The 26,066-nt window shown below is 38.0% G+C and overlaps 1 protein-coding gene across 1 annotated transcript in view; it reads right to left on the bottom strand.

Annotated features, from left to right (window-relative positions):
- LOC127448308 (integrin beta-5-like) overlaps positions 1 to 25,651 on the bottom strand; it is a 57,966-nt gene extending 32,315 nt beyond the window's left edge. Inside the window, exons 1-10 of the mRNA XM_051710748.1 lie at positions 25,137 to 25,651; positions 24,773 to 24,858; positions 24,247 to 24,454; positions 22,971 to 23,220; positions 21,475 to 21,643; positions 20,514 to 20,675; positions 16,944 to 17,039; positions 16,708 to 16,797; positions 15,512 to 15,646; positions 10,126 to 10,555 (exon numbers count right to left, since the gene is read on the bottom strand). Coding sequence (XP_051566708.1) covers positions 10,126 to 10,555; positions 15,512 to 15,646; positions 16,708 to 16,797; positions 16,944 to 17,039; positions 20,514 to 20,675; positions 21,475 to 21,643; positions 22,971 to 23,220; positions 24,247 to 24,454; positions 24,773 to 24,858; positions 25,137 to 25,215 — 1,705 coding nt within the window. The 5' untranslated portion in view covers positions 25,216 to 25,651. The remainder of the gene's footprint in view (positions 1 to 10,125; positions 10,556 to 15,511; positions 15,647 to 16,707; positions 16,798 to 16,943; positions 17,040 to 20,513; positions 20,676 to 21,474; positions 21,644 to 22,970; positions 23,221 to 24,246; positions 24,455 to 24,772; positions 24,859 to 25,136) is intronic.
- Between the last annotated feature and the right edge of the window lie 415 nt (positions 25,652 to 26,066).

The following is a 26,066-nucleotide window of genomic DNA, read 5'->3' as shown; positions in this document are numbered from 1 at the left end:
TTCATGTCTGTGTACAGTTACAGAGAGAAGTTAGTAGATGATGTCCCATACGCTTTGCATTAAAATTAACCAGATTCTGCCTTACAGCATATGTTTGGTATTCAGCATACATCATCTAATCTGTTCCATGTGCTTAATGCTGGACTACTATCTGAAAGTATCAGAAACCAGCTCCAAAAATGACCAGGTGTTTAAAAAAATTGCTTGGAAGGACTGCAAATGTTGTGACATGCAATTTTCGATAAAAGTAACATACATGACCAAAATAACAAACATCACTCCTGACATATTTCACATTAGTTTTAAGGGATCATGCCATGAAGAATAAAACTTCCCTTGATCTTTTGACATATAAGAGGTCATTGTACTATAAAAACATACTGTAAGTTTCAGATCTCAAAACATCCTCTTCACTGCAAGAAGAGCATTTGTTGAAACCAAGCCACCAAAACAACTTGTTGTCCACTTCCTTCACATTGTGATGTCACATTGTGGTAGACATTTGCATCTGACAGCCTCCAAAACAACACAGAAATGCCTACTTTACCTTAACACTTCAGTAGCCCCACCCAGCAGAGGTGAGCATTGAGATGGCAAGGACAGAGCAGGCCAAAGGCCAATCAGAACAGTGGGCGTTTACTGTCGAGTCTTAAATAAGACGCAGCACCAAAACTGACAGAGGGTCAGAACGAGGGTGGCAAATGATAATTTTTTACAAATATGACTATTTGTTTGTGTAAAAACATTACTTATATTATAAGTGAACCTCAAGGAACATATTACAATAATAAAAAAAAGTCATGTCATGACCCCTTTAAAGGTCAATGTATGATTCTACACTCCTTGGGGCCAACCAAGTACACTAGGTAAAATGGACCCACATGTTTTTTTTTCAGGTTAAAGCTGAAGAAGAGTAATTTCTGCACCAGGTGTCACCAAACTGTAAAATAAATTTACTGTTTTCCTCTCAAAAATAGATTACTTACAATTGTCTCTGCATATTAAGCTGAGATAGGGAGAAATTACTTTCAATATTCACTCCAGTGCCACACGCCAGTAAGAACAAACGTACACATGGTTGCATTTACCCTATTTATTGACTAGGCCCACAATACTCCAAACAAGGTTGTGAATTTACCAAAAAAAAAAAAAAAAAAAAACAACGAGTCTGGAACACAAAGTAACATTATTTCTAGCTCTTGGTGTTATTGAGTGGTGGAAAGCAAAATCAGCAGCAGATGTGTAAAACAGCACTACAAAGCCAAGGTTTACTAGGGGCCCCATCAAAAACAAGTCAATAGTTTTAACATACTGTTATGCTCACACTTCTAAACATTCAAGAGTGCCATTGCGCAAAGATTCAACACATATGTACAATAATAAATCTTTATATGGTAACTATTGACAATATGAAACTTCCAAAAGATCTCACGTTAAGTCCTTTCAATCCTAAAAGTTCAGCAGACTCAGAAGTTCATAACAAAATCCTTGAGTTGTTCTTGAGAGATTCCAAGAGATTCCAGGAGTCTGACCTCCAGGCTGCTAGCACCATAGCAAGACCATGCTTATTTCATCTGACCATCAATAAACAGCCGAAGATAAGGGGGAAACATTGAAATGAAAATATTTAGAGCGTAGCACCTAATGAATCTCATGCAACACTAGTACGATTTTTTTTTTTATTCAAAGTTTATTACACAACTTTCTATAATACTTATTTCTAATGGGTCAATTGCGGCCAGCTGTGCAAGTTTCATGTTTCTCTAATTACTCTGCCATCTGTTTCTTCTAACATTTAAGCAATATCACGAGTGCTGTTGTACTGAATATAATTACGGCTGTAATTCGGCCAAAAGGAGCAGTCACACTCCATTCACTCCCATTCAAACGTATACAAAAGCAGCATTGCGGAAACGCAAGCTCATGCGAAAAAATTCCGTACATCACTGCGTACCAAATTTCAAGTTTGACCACTTGGCTCAGTTCAAAGGATACATATGTCACGACTTATTGTTGCAGGGAAGTGAGAAGACAACATATTTTAACATTTTTAATTCAATATTATTTGTTATTTGTGATTCATTTTTTACTTACACTAGAAGCCCTCCCACGTGACGTCATATCCTGTTCGTAGCATTGTCCAAAAAAAAAAAAAAGAAAATTGTGTTCTCAAAGCCTATTGTGACTGCCCCTTTAGGCATGAGGCTGCAGGAAATCAAAGTCGTGCTGAGATTCAGTACAACAGCACAATTTCTTGTATGATATTGTTTTTATTCAACAGTTCTATAAACAAAAATTTAATATCAAGTAATTTAAATTCTAGACACAATATGGCCAGTTATTGTCTATTTTTGCTCCAATAACGAAAATAGTTCCAAAGAAACCCAGAATTTAACACATTATTTGTTCCATGAAGAGACAAGACTGCACAACAAAGTTCTTGCTTATCTCAACAGTTATTCACCTGTCCATGTTTAAGTCGACAGCAGAGGCTGCACTCCACACCCATCAAAGAGTCAATTTTCTGTTTCTATTCAGTCTCAGATTACAGAACAGAAAATGAAACACACTGATCTGATGATCCGGGATGACCTCTACATCTTGTCTTGGCTTTACTTTGAGCTATTGCTATACAAAATACTGTTGTAAGTAACAGCAGGGAGTGGAGTGCCGTATCTGCTCTGTCTGCTCAAACAGTGATTCATAAAAACAAGTACAGCTGCAAAGCCGTTTTAAATGGCACCTCCATCAAACAGAGAGGTTAACTAAAAATAAAGCCTTTGTTTAACTCAGTGTGCATGAGCAAAAGTCTATGCTTAAGAGACAGACCAATAATACGAGTGCTTGCAGTCATTTTAAAATAATGTTTACATTCAAATGCTTCCTTTAAAGTGGTCTTTAAAAAGTAACCTTTTTTTTTTTTTATTTCAGACATACAGTTTATGGAATAATAACATGTTTTGTAACCCTTGTAGACTAAAAATAAAAATTTAAGAACAGCTATATTTACTTATTAAATTTGACCTTTAAACAGGGTCATGTTTACCCAACACACTTTATCACTATCAACACTACGCAACAAAGCAAAACATGTCTACCTCTTTCCAAATTATGGATCATATTTAACACACTAGTTTAAATACCCCATTGAATTGTGCAGTTTTCTTTCCCGTGTTGACACATTTCCTATTATACATATCAAAGGACTTATCCTTTTTTTAATAGCCAGTAGCCTTTAGTTTACGTCTAAGCCGTGAAAATGATTTGCTACTTGCTATTGCTAGTCAGAAAAAGGTAGAATTAGGGGAAGGGACATTCTCGATCTCGAGAGCATCTGATTGGACAAAAATATGGACCAAACTACAAAACCCACATTTTTTTTGTTTTTTGTTTTTTTGAATTTCACAATGATCTGTCATTTACTACTGTTCATTTTTTTTTTTTTTACAGATTTCTATAATAATTTCTTGCTAGTAAAATTACAATTTAACACATCAGCTATGCACATCTTACTAGTAAAAATGATAATTTTTCTTATCAATAATTACACTGTTACTAGTGCAAATTTCCAACTGAATTACAACTAGTAAAAAATATAATTCTCGATATCTGTGAATGCATTTTTACTCATAGAATTTCACAATGATCTGTCATTCACTCCTGTTCAAAACACAATTACAGATATCTATAATAAAAAATGACTAGTTGAAATTTCAAATACACTTAGCTATGTACCACTTACTAGTAAAAATTATAATTCTGTATAACAATAATTATTTTGTTACTTATGCAAATGTGCATTCCTGATATCAACAATTTAATTACAATAAAACATTTGCATTATCTCTAGTAGAATTTCACAATGATCTGTCATTCAATCCTGTTTTAAACATAATTGCAGATATATATAATTTTTTTTTTTACTAATAAAATTCCAATTTCATGTATCAGCTATGTAATTCTTACTAGTAAAATCATTTTTATATCAATAATTACATTGGTTACTAGTGCAAATGTCCATTACTTTTTGTTACTCTCATCTCCCTGCACCACTCCCGAAACGAGGGTGCCCCAGCCGTCTTCCACCCCGAGAATTATTCACCTGGCCACCATAACTCCGGCCAGGACCCAACCTCTCAAATGGCTATCCCCAAAATTAATGACCTCCCCATCACCCAAAATGCAGAGTCTGGGGCAAAATGAAAACAGTGTGTCCAACACATCACACATAAATCCCTGAACCTTCAACCAAAATTCCTGTATTTTAACACATCCCCAAAAAACATGAGTTGTGTCCCCGTCTTCTGATTGGCATCACCAGCAGGTGGGTGTGCCTTTAAGACCAAGTCTATACAATCTAGAGGGTGTCCAATATAATCGATTCAAAATCTTAAATTGCATCAGACGGACTCTTGAATCTCTAGATGAAGACTTGATGTTTTTTAGAATCTTAGCCCACACTCCCTCCTCCAACACCAAATTTAAATCTCTCTCCCATAATCTCTTGAGAAATTGAAGCTCTGTCCCCTAGACTCTGAATTAACAGGGAGTAATACACTGATGCCTCATGACCTTTTCCAAAAGCAGTAATCACCACTTCTAGAATATCTGCCCTTTTAGGGAGGTGTATGCCAATCCCAAAAAAAGTACAGAGCAGGTGTCGCAGCTGTAAATATCTAAAGAACTGAGATATGGGAATACAAAATTGTTGGACCAAATTTTCAAACGATCTCAACCCACCACTCTCATATAGGTCACTGAGTGTATTAACACCCCTCACAATCCACTCCGACCAGCAGAAAGGGGAATCACCAATATGCAACTTTGGGTTTAGCCATATGCTCGAGGCAACATTTAAATAAATGTCTGATATAAACACTCTGGACACTTTTGTCCATAACGCGTGCAGATGCGAGATGACGGGGTGCGACTTAACTTCTCCAATTAGTTTAATAGAAAGGCTTTGTAATAATAAAATGGGGCAATAACTTCCTGTTCAATTCCAAACCAGGGAGTGGCTCTCTCAGGTGGAAGTGACCAATGAGCTAAATGTCTGAGACCAAATGCATAATAATAAAACAAAATCTTGGGTAGGCCTAGCCCACTTTTGTCAACTGGCCTATGTAACTTGTTGAAATGTAACCTGGGACGCTTTCCATTCCAAATGAAGGACTTCGCTATACTATCAAATTGCTTAAAATAAGAGAGGGGGACATCTACAGGGAGAGATTGTAGTAGGTAGATGAATTTTGGAATACAATTCATTTTAATAACATTAACCTTCCCAATCATCGATAAATGTAATGAAGCCCACCTACTCACATCACTCGAAAATCTTTTTATTAAAGGGTCAAAATTAACTCTGACTAAATCACATAATTTTGCTGGGAATAAAATGCCCAAATACTTAATGCCCTGTTTGGGCCATTGAAAGGCGCCCGGCTGAAAGGCTGTTACTGGGCAGCACGCAGTCAGAGCTAAAGCTTCGGATTTAGACCAATTAACTCTGTATCCTGAAAATGTAAAAAAAGGAATTAATAATTCTGTGGAGGCAAGGCATAGATCTAGTGGGGTCGGAGACGAATAATAAAATATCGTCTGCGTAAAGTAAAAGCTTATGCACCACACCTCCCACCGTCACCCCTGGAAAATCATCCTCCATTCTTATCGTGGCTGCTAATGGTTCCAGGGCAAGACCGAACAATAATGGGGAAAGAGGGCAACCCTGCCGAGTGCCCCTATCCAGAGTAAAATAATCTGAAATTAATCCATTTGTTTGTACCGCTGCTACAGGGTGTCTATAAAGTAAATTAATCCATCCAATAAAAGTATTTCCAAACCCATATATTTCCAAAATCTTAAAAAGATAATCCCATTGTACCATATCAAACGGTTTATCGGCGTCAAGTGAGATGGCAGCGACCGGAGTCTGATCATTCACCACTGACCACATGATGAGACGCCTAATGTTGTCAGAAGAGCTGCGGCCCCGAATAAACCCCACCTGATCTACATGTATAAGAGATGTCATAACTTTGCTTAATTGGTTAGCCAGAATTTTTGCCAACATTTTTACATCTAGCTGGATCAGGGAAATTGGATGGTAACTTTTACACTCGCTTGGATCTTTGTCCTTTTTAAGAATCAGACTGATTCGGGCTTGTGTCATGGTTGGCAGAAGCTTTCCATTCTTTAATGATTCCGTATAAACTTCTAGCAAAAGTGGAGCCAATTCTGTAGCATAAGATATTAAAAATTCAGTGGCAAAGCCATCTGGCCCCGGAAACTTGCCTATAGGCAGGGCCTTAATTACCTCGTCAAGCTCCTCCAAGTTTATCTCAGAATCAAAAGAATTTTTTTGTTCAGTCGTCAGTTTAGAAAGTTCTAATGGTTCCACAAAAGTTCTAATATCTTCATCAGTAGACGAAGACGTAGAACTATAAAGATCAAGATAGAATTCTTTAAAAGCATTATATAACAAAAAACAAATTGTGTCAAAAACAAGATTATACAGACCACATTCCCCATTACTGCAACAATCAAACCCCGAACTTCCCCCCGAACAAAACAAACAGAAAAAAGAAAAACGTGCGCATTAACCCTGCGCTTCTGCACAAATTTTGTGAGGCAAATTTACATAGCAGAATATACTTTGTAAAACAAACCCCAGCCAACAGGCAGAGTAAACACAAAGAACATGTAGAATCATTCACAGAACTGTCTCGAAGGTGTGTTCCTCCACAAAACAAATTCCAGCTGACATTAAGCCGTTCAGTTTCCTCGAACAGACAAACAATTGTTCAGTGAGCCGGCTGTTATTAGTGCAGCAGATGACATAATCATTCCAACGTTCCTTAAAAATACTCCACAAAACAAGCTCCAGCCGCTAGGCGGAACTAGCATAAAAAGAAACAAAACAGGCATCCCGGTTCCTCGGATGATCAAGAGCCAAACTCAAACTTTTTTTTTTTTCAAAATAAATAAATAAATAAATAAAGTACACCATGACTTACTCAGCCCGTCAACTTTATAAAAGCCATCCTTTATTTTAGCATGTAGATATTTTGCAGTCATCCAGAGTGTTCATTCTCAATCTGGCCGGGAACTTTGCCAGTGCAAAAAACAATCTTATGTCAATGCAAAAGTTTCTTGAAGGAGGTGTCATTCGACAAAACGAACTCCAGCCGCTAGGCGGAGCCAACGCAAAAAGAAACAAAAATGGCGCCCAGCTTCCTCAGACAATCTAGTCACTGAACAGTGAGTCAGTCCACTAATATAAGAAACATCAAATGGCTTAATCACTACAATGTATTTATGATGGAGAGTGCCTGTTTTGGACATGTAAATATTTTGCTGCTGTCCTTGGCATCTATTCTCAGTTTGGCCGGAAACATCAGTGCAAAAGCGATCTTCCGTTGATGTAAGAGTTTCTTACATTCCTTGAACCGATCGCATTTCTCTCGTTGAATTCGCAAAGTCTGGGAACAAGAAAATATTGTGATTCTTCCAAGAAAGATTTCCTTTGCTCCTTGCCTGGCGCAACACGAGATCTTTATCGGATGATCTCAGAAATTTGGCAAGAATTGTTCGGGGTCTTTCTCCCTCAGCCGATCTCCGAGCTGGGACTCTGTGAGCTCACTCGATTTCCAGTTTATGGCCTGTTATGTCGAGCACACTTGGGAAGAGCTCATCCAGGAATTTCACCATATCTCTGCCCTCTTCATGCTCAGGAATTCCAACAATTCGTATATTGTTCCTTCGGCTCATATTTTCGAAAAATTCCAGTTTTTCCAAAATGTGTTCCAAGTCTGTTTTGGACGTGGGTGGATCTGCGGATAATTCCCTTTCCGACGACTCCAGATAATCGATTCGTTTCTCAACATCTGCGACTCTTGTGAACAACTCACAAGAAATAATTTTGTTTCCATCGCCGTAATCGATCGACGTATTAAGTCAGCAACAACCTTCGTCAGCATCACTGTGATGTTGGACAGTTGACGCTGGATTTCATCTCCTGACGTGCCATCCAAATCGAGTCCCCGGCTCGCAGGACCGTCAGAGGCCTCAGCTTGAACACGTAAGTGTCTTTTAATGTCTCCAGAGTCTGAGGATTTTGACTTCTTTGCCATGTTTACCTCAAAGAGCAAGTATGTAACTGGGTGTATCGAATCTCACCTGATTATAACATGAAAATAATTAAAAAACTAGCAAAGTGCGCAGAGCTCGCAATCACACGTCTGCTTCTCGCATGGCGTCACGTGCCCTCTCACAAAACCATAATTTTGATGTCTTTGGGTCTTTAGGATTGATCTGGAGGGGCAGTATAGAAAAAATCATCAAAGTAAATTAAATATAAGACATGGAGGGACTTCGTTCAAGTCTGAGGTTTCTAAGTATTAAAAATTACCTCTTTCATGTAAACACAGCAAGCTCAGAGGAAATCTTGTGTTAAGAAAATATTTTAGTGTCAGCACCACAACCTCATGACCATCCATAAATTTTAGGTCATGACGGTGTCGTTATGCCATTTGTCCAAAAATGAAAATTAAGAGAATGTCATACAGGCTTGGAACATCATGAGGATGATTAAATGATGATAGAATAAACTTTCTCTTTAATAATTGATGATAGTGATATCTCACTCTCTATTTGAAACATGCTTTCCTCCCCTAGAATGGTAGGTTTACTTCTGTGGCCTATATATCTGAGAGACATTTACAATCTGCTGATAAAAGCTGCAAGGCAGGTTTAGTACCGAAGAGAAATTCAGTAGCTCATAATCTGTGAAACAAGCTGCTCTCACTGGGAATGACCAAATCAAAACACAACAAAACATGTTTACAAGGCATTTAACAAGTGAATGAACCCTACAGAGAACTCTCTCATCAACAGTTGCCTTTTCCCATAGCCATTATTAGCAAGTTTACAAGAATTGTCCCTGTTAATTCACCATGGCAAAGTAGTGCGAAAGAGCATAATTGCTCAGATTCATTAAGGTTTCATTACTGCAGAAGAGAAGAGTTTCCATGGCTGAGATTGCATATTCTGAGCTCTACCAATGTCATTATTGCTCTCTAAGTCTAGAGGCCTACTGGCCGGCCGATCACAACAAATTTCCATTTTGTGCTGGACCAGCACTTTCTGCTGACTAAAGAAAAACACAGGGCTTTATTATGGATAGACCAGCCATTGTGTGCATGTACAAACAAAATGCAGCCTGTTACAAAGCTCTCACTGTTGCATGGCAGGGATGGGTGCAGTGGAGAGGGAGAGATGGGGAGTAAGCCAGCAGCTCTCCAGCAAGATCTGATCAAAAATTGCTACAAGCACAAATGTGGCATCCTGAGAAGTCTATTGGCAAGCGAAGTATGGCTGTACCAACTGCCTTGAGACAATCGCTCTACCACGGCATGCTGAATGCCATGGACCATAACAGACTCTCACACTTGGTAAAACAGGGTTTTTATACTAATATTAAAGCATAAGTTCCTGCAGAAATGAAAATCCTGTCATCGTTTTTTCACCCTTATGTTGTTTGAGACCTGTATGACTTTCTTCCGTGGAACAAAGGGGGGGGGGCATAATGAAAGTGAATGATGACTGAGGCTGTCAGTCCCTATAGCAATCCGCTTAACATCTCATTTTGTGTGGCCCACATCATGATGAATGTCATATGGGTTTGGAACAACAACATGAGGCTGAATAAAGTAAATGACAGATTTTTCATTTTTGGGAGACTATCCCTTAAAAGCATCCATCTTTAATCTTCTGAGACTCCAATGCACCGTGAAAGGTGGCAGGTGAAATGGACAAAAAAAAATCCAGAAAGCATGGGAAGTGAAAATTAGATGTCACTAATGAGCTTGAGACAGCTAAGTTTATTTAGGTGAACTCATTTTCATTTGTGCCAAATTCTCTGTTGAGGATCCATTTTTCAGAATATCTACAGTACTTAACAGGCATAAAATAAGCTCCAAACAGCAATTCTGAAGTAAATCTTTCAAAAATGAATGATATTTATGCTCTACCCATCATGAAAAATTCATTGTGACAACCAAATCATTCGCTCACTTTCCAGCAATACAAATCTTCCATCTAATATTGGATTCTGTGGGTTCGTCTTACCAGAGCACAGTACACCCTTGTGCCGGGCACAGGAGAAGTCGTCACACTCGCAGAAGGCACCGTATATTTTGCCAAACTCTGACTCATAGCACAGGCACTGGTTGCAGCTGCATTCTCCGCGGCCACTGCACAGCTGCTTGCCCTCGGTCTCTCTGCAGGCACTCAGGTGCTGGTGGTCCACCTCACCCTCCTCACATTCACAGCGGGCTCCCAGGTATCCGGGCTCACAACTGCACATACCGCAGCTGTAGGTGCCAGCAGAATTGCAGAGGCTACTGTTGGTCTTTGTGTAATGCGTGCAGCCACAATCACAGCGGTAGTCCACGGAAACCTCCAGATGATCTTTGAACCCAACTGGCCTGATGGTAAAACTCTTCCTGGTACCTTTTGGAGGGCATCCTCGAGTGTCCACCATTATGTCAAAGGACACCTGAAAGAAAAGACAACTTATTTTCATGCATTCAAAAATTTAAGACAAAATGCACAATTTATTAAAAAAGGTAAATTCATTTTGAGAAACAAACCAAGTCAAATTATGGGTGAAGTTTTAAACCTCATTAAATCAAAATGTTTATTAGCTTTGAGGTCATCTAAAGCTGATAAAGCTGAAGAGTGTAACTTTTTTGATGTTATATTACTATTTAAAATCCCATCTTATTTAGAGACATTTAAAGTAAACCATAACTATAGGTTAATTTCCTTGAAAACTGTAAACACGGTTTCTTTGGTGCTATAAATATTGCTCTGTTGTTTTGAGCAGCCCGTCCAGCCTGACACAACAAAATTAAATTGACCAATGGCAAAAGTTTGGAGCGGAACTATCTGTTTGTTTGATCAACATGAGGAGTGTTCAACAAAACAACTTGAAAACCATGTTAATTTTTGCAATTTTGTTTGGTGACGCTAGTGGCACAGAAATTACACACTTCAGCTTTAAGGTAATGAGGTCAAAGAGGAGTTAAAAACTCTGAGTGGCCCCCTGGTGACATGTATGACCTTATCTCACAAAAAGAAAAAAGAAAACAGAAGCTTTGATAACTGATGTAGATCACACTTGTCAGATTTATCCTAGACCATAAAGACCAGATGAAAGACAGACTCCACACTGATGATGAATGCCCAGAGGAGGGGAGTCCAAACATAAAAGGCTTCACCCACACTTTACTAGCTTAGACTTAATCTACATGGTATTCATTTCTGGTAAGATCCCTTTTGAACCTCAATTCTTGAAGATAAACCCATCCTGTAATTTTCCATTTGAGATCTGGTTTTCACAAAGCAGCACTGGATTTAAGTAACATGCAGAGAAAAATTGCTTTCTATAAAAATGTGAAAAGGTGAAAGAAACTCACACAATGGCTAGTTTATCAAACCATTTCGCAGAAGAACTTAATGTGTGGATCCTAAGGAGTAAAGAACCCGACACCTCAAAAAACACATAGCCTGGCTGGCTTTTGATTCAGAACAACCCAGGGGAGAGGACAAGCCCAACATGCTGAGTTTGAAAGCTTTGAAGTAGCATTTCAGATCAGTGAGTCCAAAGCCTTTCCACAAAGCTGAACACCGGGCCACAGTGGGTCATACTGATGTTGATGGCCTACACAGGAGGCTCAAATATCTCCCAAAACCGAACAAAAAGTTAAACCTGTCAGGTTACCATGTTTGGTCCTTAGTTTTGTGGCAAGTGGGGGATTCTTCATTGCACTGGTCTATCTACAACTGTGGGATGGCCTTAAGAAATATATAAATATATAGACATTGGGTGTAAAAATAGAAATTGCGGTAGAAGAGACTTGGCAGCAGTGGGATCTTCCATGCAGTCAAGTAAGACAATTTATCAAATATTAAAAACCGTATATTTCTATACAAGTTTACTTTTTCATTTTTTAACTATGCAGGGTGGAAAGGGCCCTTGAAAGATACTTGCATGCAAACCAGCTTTTAGCTTTTAATGTGGACATTATGCATTGTTCTCTTTATTTTTCTCTAAAGATCATGCCAAAAAAAAAAAAAAAAGAACAAAGAAAAAAAGAAACATCAACACCAAAGAGCGGGAAAGAGTTGGGTCATGGACAGACGAGGATGGAGGGAATGAGCGAAAGCTGGGACAGTACAGAAGAATTTCCTTAATGAGGCAGTGAAGTGCAGAATTGGATTAAGGAGACATGTGAGTTACAAGGACATGCCATTGGTTAGAAAAGATTGACATTATACAAGGATGTCTTGTGCTAAAAATCAAAAATTGCATATTGATTCAAATTCATTGTTCAAAACTGTATACTACAAAATTATCAAAATAAGCATCAATAATAATCAAAGAAAGAATTGTCAATTAATCATGACCCATGATTAATCTAATTCTTTGCATATTTACCATGAATTCAGTGGCAGCAAAAAATGTGATAAAGCCAAACCATCTTTGCATAGATGGGACATTTCGTTGAGAGCCACAGAATTGCTGAATGGGACGATGTTGGATCAGAAGGCAGGGCTTGTTTTCATAGTTTGACTCGGTCTCTGAGCATGCTTTATGAATGCTATAATACTAACTGCAGGTATTAACATGGAGACGGGCTGCCAGTAGCAAAAATACAACTCCACAAGTCCACATGAAGAACTGACTGCATGCTAGGCAGATAACCAGAGTATTTTGCAATGGCAACTGAGGGAATACGACACTATGTTGTTAAACCAACAACAAGGCAAATTTAGAGCAGTATCAAGACCTAATAGAATCCAATGCAAGATGACTTGAAGGTCTGGGATCAGTTGCAACAAAACCCTTAAAGTGGGAGAGGAGGGCTTTATGTCATCATTTACTCACACTCATGTTATTTCAAACCTGAATGACTTTCTTTCCGACATGGAACACAAAAATAAAAAATAAAAAATACAAAATTAGTTAGGGAGAATGTTATGGACTAACTATCTTAGTCATTGCATATTTTCCCCCATACAATAAAAGTGAATGGTGACTGACACTAACATTCTGCCAAAATTTCATTTTGTGTTTTTAACAGAATTTTCATTTTTTGGTGAAATATCCATTTAGAGTAATACTCAGTTAAAGCTAAGGGTTTATTTATTTATTTATGTATAGGGGTATTGAACAGGGCATTGATATACAAGAGGAATCACTGCCTCTGACTGTACATGTACAAAAAAGCCCACAACAAGCAAACTAAAATTAAACCAATTAATTTCAAGAAATGTAAATTATAGAATTCAAGAACAATGCAAATGTGCATTACAAAGTTCCTGCATTTGAACTTCAATGAGAAAATCTTTATATATCAATTTCAAACTAAGTCTATCCAAAAGTAAACTGATGTTTCCTGGGAAACCAACTAGCTTAATATAGGATTAGATCTATCTGTTATGTATGGGACATTTTAGTGGTCCCCAGGGGGCCTGAATCCTGCTTCTTTAAATGCAATCCAAACTTAACTTAAGAATCTGAGCTAGTGCCTCTGTATCTAAGGCCAGTGTTTTTCCACAGCTCCTCACCCAGAAAGAACTCTGCACTATTGTGTGAGGCCACTGAAATGCAGCACCAGAGTCCTCAGAAAGCCTGCTGAAGGACTGTGACTGACACATGGGATTCTGTATGGGTTGTGCCCCCCTTTGTAAAGGCAAGATTGGCACTTGGGCACAGTGTGACAAATTCCCACGTGGATGAGACAAAAAGGCCCTAGGCCTATTGGATTGGCCAGTGAAAATTGGGTTTTTTCATTCATTGTGGACATTCAGTTCTACCCTCCCTGTACATTGCTTCTCTATAGTCAGTTAGGCAGAAAGGGAATGGTAAAGGAGAAACTGGAGAGCTCTGGATAATTTGCTGAGGGTCTGCTCACTGCATATTGACATGTACCAAGTAGTCCTCTAGGACTTTTACAATGACTGTCTTATTAAGAATGTATGGGAAGTCTTCAGAATCAAACAATGAAGAATAAAAAAATCTACAGATAATCAAATAACCATTAAAAATGGCAAAATTCTGAGTAATAAGACTTCTGAACACATTGAATAGACAATTATAATTCAACCCATTACTCATACATGCACTTTGGCTGGCGACGTGTATCTGATTTAATATAAAAATATGCAAGTTATGATGCACTGATGTTGTCTAGTTCCCTAAAACTTCAGATTGCCATAGCTCTCTAATCTTTAACCAAATTCCCAGACAGAGAGAATGGTTGAGACTAACTAAAGGCATGAGACTGCACACCACGGTATGCTATACTCAAAGTTCAACACATACACTACCGGTCAAAAGTTTTGAAACACTTACATTTTAGCCTACTTTTTTTTTCACATTTTAGAATAATAGTCAAGTCATCAAAACTATGGAATAACATAAATGGAACTGTGGGAATTATGTTGTGACTAAACAAAATCCAAAAACTGTGTTATATTTTAGCATCTTCAAAGTAGTCACCCTTTGCCTAGAATTTGCAGACATGTACTCTTGACATTTTCTCAACCAACTTCTTGAGGTATCACCCTGGGATGCTTTTTAAACAGTACTGAAGGAGTTCCCATCTATGTTTGGCACTTATTGGCTGCTTTTCTTTATTATCTGGTCCAAGTCATCAATTTCAAAAACTTTTTTTTTTTAATTAAATTTTAGTTTTATAATGAAATAATTTAATATGGTGGCACAACTATATTTTTGTCTACAAAACTAATTTCAAACATTTAAGCATACGCCTTCAGATCAAAAGAGTTTTAAGATCATGAGAAACATTTCAGTTAAGTGTTTCAAAACTTTTGACCGGTAGTGTACATTGTCATGCATTACTTGTTTCAACAATTAGACCTATTTGTAAATGGTCAGAATTTGTGCCTTGATGCTGTTTGAAATGCAAGTCATTGCATTTGGTTCTATTTTTGAGACAATTTGGCACCTAAAAGCTGTTTTGCATCTTTCTGGCACAAATTTTACAGCTTCAATTATTAATATGAATACATTTAAGAGTAATCTTATGTAATCACCAAAAAATGCCCTTAAGTTGGAATGACAAACAAGTCGTGCACTGAAATAAACTTCTCGCATTCTTTCTATTACCTTTCTTTTGTTGTCATTCTCCATCATGCTCTTTCGCTTCCATAATATAGTGAAAGAAAATCTGCCCCTTACATTTTCAGGCCATTGGACACTGGCAAATTTTGCTACATCCTACTCCTCAGTTAGCTTTAGTATCATGCAACAACAAGAAACAGATTTCTTGAAGTAGTTTGTGTGATTAATCCAAGAGGCAAAAATAAAATAAAATTTAAAAAAAACTCCTTTGGCTGCAGGGAGGGAGACAGGCTCTGATGTGGTCTATATTAACACTTTTTGTGTGTAAATGGCAAGATTTCAGAAGTATTAAGTACTTACAGTGTCTCCAATTTTGAGGTCAGAACACTTGTGGAGGCCTGTAAGAGGCTGGCCATCTTGGCAGGTGGCAGTGAAGGCCAGACTGAGATCTTCAGGGTGATCCCACACGCTCAGCTCAACTTTTGACCTGATGTTCTTCATGAACAGAAATGAAAAAGGCAAACATAAAACACAATTGTCAGTGGTGAAATATTACACACTCACTGGAAACAGTTTCAAAGGTGAAGCAGATGTTTCAAAGGGGACATACAGTTGTACAAGTTTTATGCTTTTAAAAACTAAAATGACAAATCTTTCAACATAAATATGAACTGCATACTATCACGTAAAGCATAAACAAAATAGGTAATATCTGTGAAAGTAATCATAGTACTGGCACAATGTATTATATAATGGTGTGAATGGACAGTCAGAAAGATGTATAAATAGTTCTAAGAAATCAGGCTTGATATTTGGTCAGAATTTGGCTTCAGTTTTAAACTAATTATTTAATTGTGTTTATATATTTGACAAATCCTCTAAAATCTAGCTTTCTTATGATGCAGTTTCCCATGACACTTAATTGTCTTTGCAAGACAATTGGCAAAATTCAAGTGGATATTTCTACTTTGCCTTTTTATATTTTTTTTTTATTTGGAATGCCCAATTCCCAATGTGCTTTTAAGTTCTCGTGGTCGCGTAGTGATTCGCCTCAGTCCGGGTGGCGGAGGACGAATCCCAGTTGCCTCCGCGTCTGAGATCGTCAACCCACGCATCTTATCACGTGGCTTGTTGAGCACGTTGCCACGGAGACAGCGCGTGCGGAGGCTTCACGCCATCCACCACGGCAACCACGCTCAACTCACCACACGCCCCACCGAGAACAAACCACATTATAGCGATCACGAGGAGGTTACCCCATGTGACTCTACCCTCCCTAGCAACCGGGCCAATTTGGTTGCTTAGGAGACCTGGCTGGAGTCACTCAGCATGCCCTAGGATTCGAACTAGCGAACTCCAGGGGTGGTAGCAAGCGTCTTTTACCACTGAGCTACCCAGGCACCTCTCTACTTTGCTTTATTTTTTTTTATTAAATCTTGCTCTTTAGTAAAGGACCAAAAGGAAAATGTCATTCTTGCAAAAATGTCATCCTCCAACATATTGCTACAAAAAAGCACAAGTAAAATAATTCATTCATTTTAATAAGAACAACTTACATTATATGCATTGACAATTAACTGTATGATATTTTTGGAGTCTTGGTCCAAAATTTCCACAGTAGTCCCAGGAATCAGTGCAGTGAGGTTCTATTGGTAAAAAGTTTATGAGAACAGGGTAAAAGTCTATTTAAAACACATTAAATACAAAACAGAAACAAAATATATTCTAGAACAACTGGTCATTACAGCCCAAAACACATCTGGCAAAATAGCTTATGATGAATGTAAGGTACCTTATAAAGAACATAGTGCCTTTTGGTCACTGCAAAGATGAGAAAAATGTTGTTTTCAGCCAATTTCTCTCCAAGTAGAGCTAGAGAAGGGTAGTCCTGCAGAGAGATGCATCAATGTTCATATGTCAGTAAGATTAACTCATTCATTCCTTAACTTCCTGCAGCACTATTTCAGCAAGGAAGTTTGTGAAAGGAAGTCATCCCTCTTCTGATTCCCTCCATGTTTTCCATTATAATTCATGCTCATTTCCTCTATATATAGTTACAGGCATTCTGCTGCAAAAGGGCCTGAGAAACCAAGGAGTTTGCACACAGTCTATTAAAGTGCTTTTGACTCGATCAGATTTTTAAAGGTGCTCTCAGTAATTTTTCCCCAATTTAAAAAAAAAAAAAAAAGTTTTACTCCTAAAGAAGTGAATTGTAATTTTGAAACATATGTATAAAATCATAACCACTCACATAAGATGAGGACTCCAGTCATATCAGTAACCTTATAAATGCCGTTTTATTCTACATGGGGCAGGGGCGCACTCATGGGGCTGCCATTTTAGAATCACATGACCAGCTGAATACTACTTGCTTAATCTCAGAAATCATATTGTTACTGGACACTTTCACTCTTGGATTAAATTAATCACAGCTGATTGTGAATAGTGAATTTCTACAATGGCATCTTAAACTGAAAACTATTGATTTTGAATGATGCTGCTACGTGTCACTGTAAGTCCAACATGACACGAATAAAAAGTTACTGAGTGCACCTTTAAAGGAATATTTCACCCAAAAATGAAAATTTGCTGATAATTTACTCACCCTCAGGCCATCCAAGATGTATCGGAGTTTCTTTCTTCATCAACAGAATTTAAGATTTCATTTCAGGCCTCCTCCTTTAAACAATGCAAGTGAATGTACTCCATTTTTTGACGGTCCAAAATGCATCTTTAGGTTGCTTCAAAATAATCCACACGACTCCAGTCGAAAAATAAAGTTCTTCTGAACACAAAGATTGATAATTTTTTAGAAACAAAACAATACTTATATACTTTTTAACTACAAATGTTCACTTCCATTCGTCTCTGTGATGCACGCTCATGAGAGGGATGATGCAAGCTTGTTGGTAAGGTCACACGTCATGTGGAGGAGGAGGCAGGAAGCGCATCATTTTTTACAAGAGAAACTTGCACAGACCACAGACCAAGCGCCATTCACAAACCAAAACAGTCCAAAACAGTTTCAAAACAATATAAAATAAAAAATCGTTTTCAAATAATAATAATAAAAAAACATTACTGCAGTAAATAACCATCCTTTATTTCGGAGCAATGCCATTGCATTATCTACTTGTGCTTTTTCTTTAGCAGAAATATATAGGCTATATGACTGTCAGGAATTCAAGCCACACAAGTTGTAGTTAGTGAAACCAAGTGTCCTTTGTGTGAGACTTGACAGTGAAGTGGCGTGAAGGTGAGTTATTTATGCAGGCAGTGATGAGTGAGTGAATTGAGTGCAGGTGCGGTGAATTAGAAATCGGGTGATGAGGAGCGGAGCGCTGAGGAAGGTGCAGAGCCTGAGGGAGGTGTGACAATGACAAAGTTTTCATACATACCCAAGTTCGCTGGAAAAACAGCACGGGCACAGCCGATTAATTCATATATTGACCCTTTGTTTCTTTCGATGGTCTGAAATCCTCAGGGTAAAATGTTCACTGCATACCCTCCAATATTTCAGAGAATGTAGGGGTGTACTGATATCCAGGTTCAGCACGATAAGCCAGAGCTTCAATTGCTCATGACCATGTATAGGAAAAGTTAATATTTTTCCCGGCGTGCATTTTCTTTGGGGTTTCTGAAGGTTGAAGCATCCCGGATACACACGCCAAACGACCATTTTGAACAATACACTTATACAAATACAAATATACAGCAAAAACAATTAAACTTTTGTACAGCTCTCCTTCTCTTGTAAACAATGATGCGATTCCCGCCTCCTCTTTCACGTGACATGTGACCTTACCAACGAGCTTACATCATCCCTCTTATGAGCACGCGTCACAGAGATGAATGGAAGTGAACATTTGTAGTTAAAAAGTATAGAAGTATTGTTTTGTTTCTAAAAATAATCAATCGTTTGGGTTCAGAAGAACTTTATTTGTCGACTGGAGTCGTGTGGATTATTTTGATGCACCCTAAATATGCATTTTGGACCATCAAAAAATGGAGTACATTCTCTTGCATTGTTTAAAGGAGGAGGCCAGGAATGAAATCCTAAAATCTTAAATTCTGTTTTGATGAAGAAAGAAACTCAGATACAACTTGGATGGCCTGAGGGTGAGTAAATTATCAGCAAATTTCCATTTTTGGGTGAACTATTCCTTGAAGGACATTTGACTCGACAACTTTAAGTTTCCTATCAGAATAATGCTTCTTATAGTATAAGTATCATAAAAGTAGTTTAGCACATTTTTTAATTCTTTGTGAACACGGGTTAGACGCAAGCTTCTACGGAATGCAAAATTATCAAAGAATGATGACTTAAATTTTGGTTTGTTCCTCGCAAAGCTATCTTATGGCTTCAGAAGACTTAAGGTCAAAGTATAGTTTGCATGTCCGTGTTGTGGATTGCTCCACGCGCAGTATGCATGGTGTAAATTTCGTCATAATCCAGTCCGCGTGGCGGCCAGATTTTCTTGACTCGCGGACGAGGTCATTGTCTGTGCGAATTGTCGCCGGCTTGGCGCATGCGCCAGCCATTGACTTTATTAAAAGAATGTCACAAAGAAGTTATAGTGGGTATGCATCAAACATGTTCACATTCGCTCGCGGTCAGAAGAGTATATTCACAAAGGCAGTGTGGTCGACTAGGCGTGAGCTGAACCAGAACACGTGAAAACGAAGTATACCTGGGCCTTAAAGGCCATAAAAACTAACTTCCAACTAAATTGAAGAACAAACGGGTGTAACATCATGTACAACAATATCTGGCCAAAAATAAAGGTTTTTTTTAGCTTGTTTCGGTGGTTTGTAACAGCTCACCAGGTCAAAGTTTCAGGAAAACTACTTTCCAACTGCTAAACACCTTCTTGCTGCCATTGGTCTTCATCATCGGTAGGCACAACCTGAAGCTCCACCTACTTTGAGGCAGACAGCTAATTCCCATTCAGTCATTTAAGATCAGTCAATATGAACACACCAGCATGCAGAGTTATTAGCAATCTGGTGCAAATGTACCTACATCTGTACGATCGTTCCCATAGAGACATTTTCCAAGAACATGCGATTTTATTGTTTAATTAGTCTAAAATGTAATCAAATATACTCAAATACTCTTAAGCGCCCGTTCATTCTATTGTTTGAAATGCTGCTTCACTCATGTGCTATCTTCAGCCAATGGCTATTCACACATTTGCCCAAATTAAGATGTGCCCATCATCATTCTTTTGTCTGTATTCTACCCATTAACACTCTTTCATGTGCCCAGTTTTGCAGTAGCAACAGTGACAATTGGAGTAACATTAGCCATTTAAATTACACAGTGGAAGGAGTTTTGCAGGGTAAAATGTGGTTTCCTTACCATCTTGGTTGAAGCACTGTACTCATTCTTGTCATTCAGGTGACATTGTCCATCGTGAGGATGCACTAGTCCACCGAGCTTGCCATCCAAAGCCAAGTGTGGGACATCATCCGTAGCAAACACAAGAAGATGATAGGCCTCCTTCCTCCAGCCAATCCTCTCCTGCCACAATGAGATGAAATGTGTACTTATGCCAGTCTTTATCTCCATTTTGTATATATACCATGTCAGGTTTATTATTATTGTAATTTTTATGTTATTGTAATAATTATTAGTAGTAGTTTATTGTTGTTTACTACACATTTATAATGGGTATTAATAGATTAAGTTGTTACAAATTTAGAGTATTCTGAATATTTATTCACACAGTTAGTAAATTACCAGTGTTTTTTTTTCCCAAAACACACCAATTCACCATTATATGCAAGAAAAAGATTCACATCAGCCCAAAATTAATATGTGATTATCAAAAAAATAAAATAAATAAAAATTATATATATATATATATATATGTATATATATATAAATTTGACACACAAGCTTTCACTGGTCTCACCAAGAACCAAGAAAATGACTCAAGACAAGAACAAGAACTGGTACTAAAATAATAGCATTGTATTATGAATAAATGGCCAAGGTTCTCCTCTCTTATTCAGTGCAAATTTAATTCTCTCAAGCATGCTGTGATTGTGCCTTCCACGCAAAAGCAAATATGTGTACAGTCTATGATGTCACACAATATTTGTGGGTCCCTTTCAGAACTCAGTCACCAGTATCTCTTCTGGAAAAGGATTAGATAGCACAGCACTAAAAAAAGGATAGCTAAAGTCTCATGAGACATTCTGTATTTTCTTTAGTTCTTTCTAGAGAGTCTTCAGTTTCCCGTCTCTTTAGGGAGATGAACGAGCCAAAGAAGCTTACCGATGAAGCAGTAAAATGCCTGTGCTGACTGACAGCTTACCTTGCACACAGCAGCCTGCAGAATGGCATCAAACCCCCCCTCTGGTGCATCCCTGTTACGTGACACCATCTGCTTTTGCACTTCTTCGTTGAAACGGTCAACTTTGTCCGTAAGAGACAAGAGGTGACGGAACCCAAATGTAGGGACACAATTTGGGAACAACTTATATCTGTAATGACAGAGTGGAATTTTGATAATCAGGAGCTTAAACAGAAATAGCTTTACCATTCCTGAAAATTACTTTGTTTCTTAAATTACTGCACACATTTACTATATATATATATATATATATATATATATATATATATATATATATATATATATATATATATACATATACATATATATATAGGGGGGCTACAACAATCTGCAAAATATTAGGATTTAAAATATTTGATTTTATCAGGAAAAATTATTTTTCCTGATATCCATCATCTATGTATATACAAGAGGAAAGACATTTGGTTTGTTTATTGCACCAATTCTGTCACATTTTAGAAACAGGTCAGAGATAATACTAAAATGCTATTTTAAAGTGTTATGTTACAGGAGACTAACAAAACCAGCCAGCCTGACACATCATCATTGGCTTAACCAATCTGTCCAATCGTCCTCTCTTTAGATAGATGTGACTCAAACTGCCATGTTTTGGATTTAGAACAAGGGACATGTCATTTGCCCTTATAATTTCTGCTGTGGCACAGTGAGTGCTCAAGGGGACTAAATGCATAACCTACATGATCACTGATGCATGATGGGCTGTAATGGCTTTGCAACCTCAATCTGTTCAGTCACAATTTCCAAATAGCCTGCATTGGATCAGCATGACAACCATGAGTCACTGAAGGATAAAATAATAATAATAATAATAAAAACATGAAGGGACAGTTCACCTAAAAAGACAATTCTGAAAAATGTATCACCCTCATGTTGATCCAAGCATCTTTTTTTCCATACTATGAAAGTAAATGGTGACTTAAGGCTAACATTTTGCCTAACATATCCTTTTGTGTTGCATGGAGGAAAGCTATACAGGTTTGGAACAACATGAGAGTGAGAAAATTATGGCAGAATTTTTATTTTTACGTGAAATAAACTGTTATATATTTTTTTGTCTCTAAACTAAATTCAGTTTACACATAAGACGCTGCATAACAAGAACAGAATTATGACATGCCAAGTGCTTTTGACTTTCCGATGATGCATTTCCCCCCTAATGTTGCACCAAGGCATTGCCACTTTTAATAACAGAAGGGAAAGAAATTAAGACAGACATTTACTTCCTAGATGAGAAAGTAGTGCCTAGACTGTTTCCACCAACAAGCAGCTGTTCCTTCCATTCAGCTCTTTCTATTGCATGACAAAGAGCATTGAAGTACAAAAGGTGTAACAGCCTTTTTGCATATGCATTTAGCTATTAATCCAAAACCTGTTTACAGCTCATCACAGACCTGTGGGAAACAAACATCACCTTTGTGTTGTTTGATGAGTCTTACCCATTGCAAGGGTTATCCTGGTACTTGGAGGCTGTGTAGGAGAAGGGTGATATGTTCTTATCCACAAAGGAGCCAAACCCAAGGCGGAAGTTACTAGTGAGTTTCCTCATTTCCTCAGCCAGTTTGGTGCCCAGGTTGCGGATTGTGTCTAGATCATCCTTCATAGAGAGCGAGAGGTCCATCAGGTAGTACAAATCAACAGGGTAGTCTTCAACTGGACGCACCTGTACCTCAAATGAGGTCTGGTCACCTGAAGGAAATAAAGCCATTGAGAACAATTTCATCAACTTATTATTTTAGAACAGTGACATGTCTATAGATACTTTTTTTCTCTTCTAATAATCTATTCACTCACTGATTCTTGAGACATTCTTGAGAATTTTCCTGCCATTTAAAATAGCAAAATTTTCAACATTGAAAATAATCATAGATGATCACGATCACTAAAATGTTCTTAAAGGGATAATTCACCCAAAAATGAAAATTCTCTCATTTACTCACCCTTCTTGCATCCCAGATGTGTATGACTTTCTTCTGCAGAACACAAATGAAGATTTTTAAATGAATATTTCAGCTCTGTAGGTCCTCACAATGCAAGTGAATGGGTGGCAAAATTTTTAAGCTTCAAAATCCACAAAGCGTGCATAAAAGTAATCCATACAACTCCAGTGGTTAAATCCATGTGTTCAGACACAATATGATAGGTGTGGTTGAGGAACAGATCAATATTTACGTAATTTTTTATCATAAATTCTCCTCCCTGCCCAGTAGGGGGTGATATGCATAAAGAATGTGAATCACCAACAGAAGAAGGAGAATGTAAAAGTGAAAGTGGAGATTCACTGAGCAGGGAGGAGAAGTTATAGTAAAAGAAGGACATAAATACTGATCTGTTTCTCACCCACACCAATCATATTGCTTCTGAAGACATGAATTTAACCACTGGAGCCTTATGGATTACTTTATGTTGCCCTTATGTGAATTTTGGAGCTTCAAAATTTTGGCACCCATTCAATTGCATTGTATGGACCTACAGAGTTGAGATATTCTTCAAAATATCTTAATTTGTGTTCTGAAGAAGAAAGAAAGTCATACACATCTAGGATGGCATGAGGGTGAGTAAATGATGAGAGAATTTTCATTTTTGGGTGAACTATTCCTTCAACACAAATTTACCATTTCATTAGATATTCCCTTAATTTGATCAAAATTATGACATTACATCACTCAATACCCCTAAATGTCACATATCAAATCTTCCACAGTGGATGCATACCGGGTCTTAATGTGAGTGAGATCTTCTGTGGGTATATCTGAATTACATCATACTGGGTTGACCCAGAACCTTTGGAACTCAGGGGTTTGCTCCTCAAGAGGGAGATGCCACTCCTTGGATTTTCGATGAAAGGTAAATCACAGCCTCTTTTCAGTAAGTTCTGGCTTAAGTCACATCGTGAGGTGAGCGTTCTTGCTTGTCCAAAGTCCTGAATAAGGGAAAAAAAAAAAAAAAAAAAAAAGATTAGTATGATTTGCAATTTGAGTAAAAATGAGCCAACCTACAAATGTAGAAAAAAAGAAAAAGTTGCTTGGCTCTAAGTAAACTGTCAACAGACATGACTATAACTGTGTGTTAAAATTAAAAGATATAATGGCCTGACTACATAGACAGCATTTAAATGCACCTATGATGCCCAAAAATGCTGTCTAAGTAGGCAGCTCAGTATGTTTAGAGACACAACTTAACTGAAAGATCAAGCATCAATCACAGTTGCAGAATGTCCCGAGGAATGGCGCGTGCTTACCTCTTGTGCGCACCAGGCGCAGCTCGGGTCAATGAAGAGACATTCTTCACAAGACGTGGCGCTACCGCTCATGCAAACATTAAGACCTAGAAACAAAGAAAATCCACTGCAAGTCAACATAGGAGAAATCAATATTGTGGCCAAATGTCTACATCACGACACACTACTGCAACCTCAAGATCCAGAATGGCTCAGAAAAGCACGAGCTAGTACAGAGATGTGAGACATCATTGCATTTGTTGCTTTCATCAAAACTAAACTGTGTATGCCTTTTTAAAAAGGTAAATATCGGCTTGATGTCATCGTGTTTCACTAAGCATTGCGCTGAGAAGGGAGCGTGGAAAAGGAGTGTGTTTGTTCTTACCTTTGACGCTGTAAATAAATATTTCGAAGACTAAGTAAACGAGAGCTGTGTGGCAGGTAAATTGCCAAAGTTTCCACATTATTCCTTGCAGTTAAAACCCCGTTCAACGTTAAAGGAGGGTTTGTCCAAATATAAAGAGCCAACCTGTTTGTATTATAAATGTGAATCCCCGCTCTTTAGGTCTCAAGTTGCTAAAATCTTCTCTTTGTCCATCCTATTCATATCACAGCGGTACACAAATGATTGAAGTTAATTTCCACAGCAAAAACGGCATATACTGGTGAAATCCGAGGCGTAAAACTGCAACTCTGCACAATAATCCACCCTCGAAGTAATTGTTATTGTCGTACACTGGCTGTGGTCCATTGCAATAATTTACACAGCTTTATATCCATGAAGTTCAAATTATTTGCCGCAAGGGGCATTTAAAATTTCGTGAACAGGCTGTTGTGTATCCTCAGTCAACATGCCATCCTCTCGTTTTCAGCAGTTTAATAGTTGGGTGCCTACCGAGTCCCTCACATTACTTTAAACTCCACCCATAGGCGAAAATATCGGGGACGTTTCTCAAGCCGTTTTCCGACAAATCCCGCCTCCTGCGCCAGGATTGGTTCATAGTTTTAAAAAGCATTCTGCGATTGGAACAATAGCAAGTCATTTACCAAGCCGGACTATTTACAGCAGTGTAATCAGGCGAAAGGCGGGGCTTGTCGGAATAGGGGTGGAAGATATTAAAAGACGTTCACACACATACTTGTGTCTGTCTACGCTCTTTTCCCTATTGTTTACTGTAAACATGCGCTAGACAGACGTATTTGACCATTGCGCCGAGTCCAACTGTTTTCTACGTCCGCATTTTTTAAATCACATTTAAAAGCGCGTTTCGAGACACTCGAGTTGTGTTTTTTATGCGTTGCTTTGCGTCAAGTA

Source organism: Myxocyprinus asiaticus, chromosome 11 (assembly GCF_019703515.2).
Source record: "Myxocyprinus asiaticus isolate MX2 ecotype Aquarium Trade chromosome 11, UBuf_Myxa_2, whole genome shotgun sequence".
Taxonomy (NCBI): Eukaryota; Metazoa; Chordata; class Actinopteri; order Cypriniformes; family Catostomidae; genus Myxocyprinus; species Myxocyprinus asiaticus.
This window is presented reverse-complemented; position numbering and strand designations above follow the sequence as displayed.